The 7,026-nt window shown below is 37.7% G+C and overlaps 1 protein-coding gene across 1 annotated transcript in view; it reads left to right on the forward strand.

Annotated features, from left to right (window-relative positions):
• The window catches only part of LOC307132778 (P2X purinoceptor 4-like), a gene marked incomplete at its 5' end in the record, with an annotated part of 88,415 nt that extends 81,645 nt beyond the window's left edge, over window positions 1-6,770 (forward strand). Inside the window, 6 exons of the mRNA XM_079827328.1 lie at window positions 1,753-1,889; window positions 1,967-2,057; window positions 2,141-2,206; window positions 2,284-2,388; window positions 2,479-2,586; window positions 6,205-6,770. Of these exons, the coding sequence (XP_079683454.1) occupies window positions 1,753-1,889; window positions 1,967-2,057; window positions 2,141-2,206; window positions 2,284-2,388; window positions 2,479-2,586; window positions 6,205-6,756 (1,059 nt within the window). The 3' untranslated portion in view covers window positions 6,757-6,770. The remainder of the gene's footprint in view (window positions 1-1,752; window positions 1,890-1,966; window positions 2,058-2,140; window positions 2,207-2,283; window positions 2,389-2,478; window positions 2,587-6,204) is intronic.
• Window positions 6,771-7,026: the final 256 nt, after the last annotated feature.

Genomic DNA, 7,026 nt, shown 5'->3' on the forward strand with positions numbered 1-7,026 from the left:
TTATAAACTTACGGGAATACTTTATTACTTGAAAGAAGTAAATATACATTAATGAGCACATATATTTTTGAAAGAACTAAGTGTTTTTAACTAAGAATAGACAAAAAAAAGTTACACAGTGTAGCTTTAAAAGACATTTTGTAGAATCACGAGTTCATGCATTCATTGGTTTCATGCGTGTGTTCTCGTTTTCTCTAAGGGTAGCCAATATTTTATTTTCCTCATGTCTTATTTGTCTAAAATGATAGGTAATAAGTAAATTAAGTCATTTGTGTGATATATGCGGCATGCGTCGACCTCTTTCAGGGCTTGAGTTATTGCCTTTTAATATCAAACACGTCAAGCTCGATTTTCTTATTCATCCATTCGTCTCATCCTCATTATATAATGAAGTAACTTCTGTTCTGTCATTTGCCAGATGTGATGCAGGGAAACTTTGCCATTAATGTTAGTTAGTTTATTTTTATTTGCAGGTTTTTAGCTTGCATGGGTTTTCTTCACCACTTTAAGACATCCCGTCATGCAGCCCTTACTGAGATTTCTTGAATATTCAGAGTTTTCCTTATTGAAAATAAGGTATTTTCACCAAATATCCTGTGTTGGAATTTACTTGTTAATAAAGTAATGTGATAAAATGTCAACCCTGTTGTCTGTGTTCTGTATTTTGCTTAATATATTTCTGTTTTTAGTCATTTTTGTCTTTTGGGACAGTGAGAAATAAACAATTGTTACTACAATTTAAAATATTTAATTGGACCAACCTCACAGTTTCACTGTAAAACATTTCTCCAATTCAAAATTTTCTAGTGAGCGATCACATCTACATTTTTTAGTTGGCCAAATTGAAAAATTTATATGTGATCGGTCTAGAAAATGTTAAATTGGAGAGGCCTGACATTTTTTACAGTGTTGGTAAATTAAATTTTTCCATTGGCTCAACATATTATTTCTAATTGAGCCCATGTTAACAGACTGTTGCCACAATTGATAAAATTCAATTCACAGAAATTCAATTTGGCCAATTGAAAAATTTAGATGTGACCAGTCACTAGAAAATTTTGAGTTGGGAAGATTATACATTTTTTACAGTGTTCTAATCTGTGGGAAACACTGTAAGTTGTTATATATACATCACCCTGCTGTTTTCCTGTTATGCTTAAGTGGAATACCGCAAAAGGAGGCAACGGCCATCTCTCATTAATAGAGGAGCCTCTTCTAAGAAACAGCAGGATGTGAACATGTAGCACCTTTTGTTGCAAACACAATTTTTGTTTGTTACACATGAGCTAGCACACACGTAGCACACGTCATTTTCCACTAAGATCAGTTGTCAGTTGTTATGCAAAGTTGCAAACACATACATAATATAAAGTAAATACAATATGCATAAAGCTAATTTAATTTCCACTACACTAATTAATACTTATAAATCAGTGTATAATGGATTATGAGCATGCACATTGAAAAAGCAAATACATGACCTAAAAGTAATTATAAAATTAATATAAATGCAATTGTAACTGTTATTTATAGTGTAGTGCAGGTCGTAATGAGCCTTTATAAATATGCTTATAAAATAGTAATACTTAATTATAAATAAGTATAAATTGAGTTATAATTCATTAGAAAGTGTTACCAAAAATACTTGCTAACCCCAAACTTATGAACAGTAGTGTATTTGTGTGATTTAGTTATAGAGCATGCCAGTATAGCCTTTTCCATTTTTCATTGCTGGTAGTATCTGCTTCACAGGGTGGTGTGATTGGGATCCAGATCAACTGGGACTGTGACCTGAACCACTTCTCTTACAGCTGTCTGCCCAAATACTCATTCCGTCGCATGGACAAAAAAGAAAGCAACCAAACCCTGTTCCCTGGGTTCAACTTCAGGTGTGAACAACTGAAAATCATACTGAAAAGTATGAACTCTTACACAGTCCTTTCCTAAAGATATAATTATTTTGTAGGACTGCAAAATACTCTACAGTGAACGGTGTGGAGCAGAGAACGCTCCTTAAAATGTATGGCATTAGGTTTGATGTGATGGTGTTTGGGAAGGTGAGGTCATATTATCCTGTCATAACTTTGCATGTTTGCTTTATATTTTAAGACACATAAAGAGTTCTCTATATTCTTCACAGGCTGGAAAGTTCAGCATCGTTCAGCTAATCATCTACATTGGATCCACGCTCTCGTATTATGCTCTCGTGAGTGACCCTCAAGCCCTCAGTTGGAGCAAAAGGAGTTTGAAGTAATTAAATATTTACCATTGAGTTTTCTTTAGACAACAGTATTCTTGGACTGGCTTATTGGGACCGGCTGTTACTCCAAAGAGGCAAAGCAGACCTACACTGAGAGGAAGTTTGAGGTCATTCAGGACAGAGAAGAGGTGAACACACATTAAAAACACTGACTCCAGCAAGCTTTAACTGGGATTCTGTATGTATGAATCTATTTTGTACGAATGTGTCTGTTGCAGTGCTTCCTTTGTGTGTCATTTGTGGATGAGGACAAGTTAAGGGTGGTGAAAAAATCCAGAAAGAAAAGACTACAGGAGACGAAACCCCTTTCCTTTCACCAGCGCAAAGTAAGATCCCCATGTTATATTGTCACACACTTGCCAGGACATGAATGCTTGTTGTTAAACCTTTAATAAACCATTGTTTTAGTATTAACACTATACCAAAAGACCAGTGATGGGAATAACAGCGTTATAGATAAACAGCGTTACTAACGGAATTATTTTTTTCAGTTACGAGTAGCTAATCAAACGAATTAATGTTTCTCCCGTTACAATGGCCTTAGCGTTACTGAGAAAAAAAACGCAGCGTTACTATAATTGAGCTCACTGAAGTGGTTTTCATCCGAACAGGCTCTCTGTCAGTCGGACCTGCAACGTTTTTCTTTCTCTGGTTGGTTGATTGGTGTGTGTGTGTGTGTGTGTGTGTGTGTGTGTGTCCGCGGGCGTGCATTCAATGGGTGTTGTTGTGGTACACATAACTGATGATGATTGGTGGGTGGGAGACAAGGTTGAGGTTGACAGGTTGAGTTCACACACACACACACACACATCTATGACACACACGCATATGCACAGTCACACACACACACCAAGTCCAACGACTTCAAAGGTAGCTTTCGCAAACTGAAAGTATAAGCGCTACTTTTCCCTCGTTGAGGTGAAAGGTAAGAATGTTTATGTAAAGTGCAACTTAAGCCCAGGAAGAAAGAGTCTCTCCACGTCGGTGGTAAGTAATTCTAATCTAATAAAGCACCTCACATCATCACATGCTGCCACAAAATTAGTGGCTAAAAACCCAGGTGATAATGCTCCACTACCAAAGGAGTAGTATAGTACTGATAATATTTACACAATATTTACACTATAGTAGGCCTACTGATAATATTTACAATAATGTATTGAATTTGATAGGTGTCTCTCACATTGTCCCACAGCAACATTACAATAGTGTACATTAATGTACAATGTTTTATAATAATAATTTATTCTATTTAGTGTCCAATTCATTCATTTAACATATTTGATATTGGGAAGTGAAGAAGTGTCAGCAAGCACTCCATTATTTCCCAGGTGCTGTTCCCAAGAATTGTTTTTGGTGAAAAATAACCTGTTATTTAAGCAATAATATTGTAAAATTGTAAATGTTAAAATCCTGTACACCATCAAGGAATCTTTTGCGCTAGTTTGCCATCATTATTTTACTGCTTAAAATTGTGAAAATGATGTTAAAATACTGTGAAATTTATCAGCAAGCAGCACTGACATGCTTTAGTGCTTTTTAAAGGTCCCATGGCATGAAATTTTCATTTTATGAGGTATTTCAACATTAATATGAGTTCCCCTAGCCTGAATATTGTCCCCAAGTGGATAGAAATGTTGATCGGTGTAAAACCCGAGTTCTGGCTGTCTTTCTCTGCCTTTGAGAAAATGACAGGCCAGACGAGCCAATCCTGAAGTCTCCTGTTTTGACGTCCACACAGGAATGGTTACCTCCCTTTCCTCCGCCCAGAGAATCTGGCACGCCCATGCAAGCGCTATATTGATCATGGCTTGTGAACGAGTGAACGCTGGCAGTTTCTCAGTGTTTGGATGTACAAATGAAAACAGAAGTCTTTTTTCAGTTCCTTCTGATCTGTGATCAGTGATTTCTTATATGTAGCTAATTATTTATTATTCGTGCACACGCAGCGGCTTCTCTCTCTCCCGACAGAACAGTGTTTTCGTGTTTTCTATCTTGTGAGTCAGTGTTTTTGTACGTCCTCGTCGTGTCTATCTGTTCTACAATGTGCATACAGTCATGAGTTTCTGCTCAACATCGGCAGACTCACATCTCTTTAGAGATAAACCTCACGCACGCCGAGGCTCGGGCTGCACTGACCGGTCGGCCTTCAACATCCCCGACCCCCAGTACTGCATCTGGCCCACAGCAGAGGCACCAAACGCGGCGCGAGATTAAGCAGAAGGGGGGTAAGCGTGAGGGTATCCGGCTAGGCTAGCCAGCTATCCCCACAATAAACTGGATTACATTTGATTACTGCTGTTGTGTCTTTGTTTGCGCTGTGTACTCAATGCGTGTCGCTGACGCTTTTCATATGATTGGAACATATCTAAAAATAATGCTATAATCAACACTTACTAACTCGTTCATCTCGCTGTAATGGTACATTGCATGTGTTACAAAGTTGGTAGAATAATGATGAAGACGGACTCGGCGTGACTGGGACTCGTGTTTATTCAGAACTCTCAGATACAAACACAATGAACTCGCGCTGACAGACAGCGCTCTCACATCTCAGTAGTTACTATAAATAACTTTGTTAGCAATCGCTGAGCTCCGTCTCCGTGATGTCCGGTTCGCGAACGAATCATTCTTTTGAATCGGTTCTTTTTAGTGAACCGAACCAGTTCACCAAATCGGACTGAATCGTTCTAAACGGTTCACGTCTCGAGTCAGCGCTGATCCATAATTTACTAAAGTTACTAACTTTCTGACATGAGTGACAGTCCCTCCGACTAGAAATAAACTAATAACCTGAAGTATATTCTAGTAACTACAACAGTTCACTGAACTGAGACATGCTGAGAACTGATGTGAAGTGAACTCAGGTCCATCCGTCTCTCTGGCAGCAGCTTGTGCGTCGTATACCTTGTTAAACCACGCCCCCTCCGCTCATTTCAAATGCAAAGATGTCAGCCAATCACAACAGTGGGCGTTTTTACTGAAGTCTCACAGCAGACACGCCTCTTGAAACAGGGCATTCAGCCACAGGGCAAACAGCAGTATAGAAAAAAATGCCTTTTATTTCTAAATTATGACATTTTATGATGTAAAAATCATACTAACAATATAAGTACACCTCAGGAAACATTATAAAATAATAGAAAATTGCCATGCCATGGGACCTTTAAAGGGATAGTTCTCCCGAAAATGAAAATTGTCATCCTTTACTCACCCTCAAGTTGTTCCAAACCTGTAAGAGTTTCTTTGTTCTGCTGAACACAAAATGTTTGTAACAAAGCAGATTGCAACCATTGACTACCATAGTATTTTCCCCCTACTTTAAGGTGAGTAAAGGATGACATAAATTTCATTTTTGGGAGAACTATCCCTTTAAGTGTTTTATGAGTCAACACAGTGTATTGCATGTGCTGTTGAATTCATTCATTTATCAAGTTTTTTTGTGTTTAAATTTTTTTTTTTTTGGTTAGGGTAAGTAAATAATAACTTTAATTTTAAATGAGTTGTAATTTTTTTGGTCAGTCTATTGAATTAATGTTATTTTTATTTATTTTTTATTCATTCTTATTTTAATGAAAACAATTTTTTTTTATTTTCAGTATTATTCAAATTAGTTTTTTTAATGTCTGTATAGTTCATTTTATTTTTGTTTTAGTTCATTGTATTACAAGTTAAACTAAATGAAAATGGGAAATGTTGCCTCACCAACTAGTTGAAATAAAAAAAAAAATTTATAATTAATTTAATGTTATTTCAGTTAGTGTACATTTTTTTAAGTTAAAAAATGTACAATACAGTGTTTTTAATCGTTTTCACGAATCCATGTGAACAGGGATCGTTTTGAAAACATTGTCGTCTGTACAAAGAAAAAACTTTTTTAGTACATTGTTGTTGTGTAAACATACCCTTATTAACTATAATAGCCCATGTCTGTTCTCTATTAGAATGATTTGGCGGGCATGAAGACTCTGATGAGTGTCCTGCAGTGTGGCCAAAGCAGAAGTGAGCCGGTACAGAATGGCCAGAGTGGTGGGCTTATAGACGAAGACCTTCCCAGAAGGCAGCGCAGCGGACAGAGCACAGATACACCATTACTGGAGGCGTCACAGTCCGGGTGTCCGGCCTGGTGTCAGTGTGGCTGCTGCCGGCCTTCAGACATCCTGCAGGAGCAACTGTGCTGTCGATCAGAAAAAGGGCACTGCATAACTTCCTCCCCGCTCTTTTCAACACTGGTTGTCAGTCGCTCCGTCCTAGAGACCGCTTTGTTGTATGTAGATCCCCTAGCAGAGCTACAAGAGGGGGCTCAGCTGCGCCATGGGGCCTATGCTCAGTTCATTAGATGGCGGTTTGGTGACAGCACACCCAGAGACGCTATTCCAGTAATACCCAGTTGTTGTATATGGAGGATAAGAGCAGAATACCCAAGCCCTGATGGGCAATACAGTGGCCTTAGACTCAATCAGGCCGTACCGTCTCAGCCAGAATTCAATAGATAACAGACTTCTGTTTGCAGCACAACTGTTTTCAACATTGATACTAATAAGAAATTATTCTTGAGCACGGAGCAGCAAATCAGCATATTAGAATGATTTCTGAAGGATCATGTGACAATGAAGACTCGAGTAATGATGATAAATTCAGGTTTGCCATTACAGGACTAAATTACATTTGAACACATTAAAATAGAAAACGCTTATTTTAAAATTGTAATAATATTTCAGAATAATACAGTTTTTCTGTATTTTTGATCAAATTGATGCAGCCTT

The sequence above is a fragment of the Gobio gobio genome (assembly GCF_949357685.1).
Source record: "Gobio gobio genome assembly, chromosome: 10".
NCBI lineage: Eukaryota > Metazoa > Chordata > Actinopteri > Cypriniformes > Gobionidae > Gobio > Gobio gobio.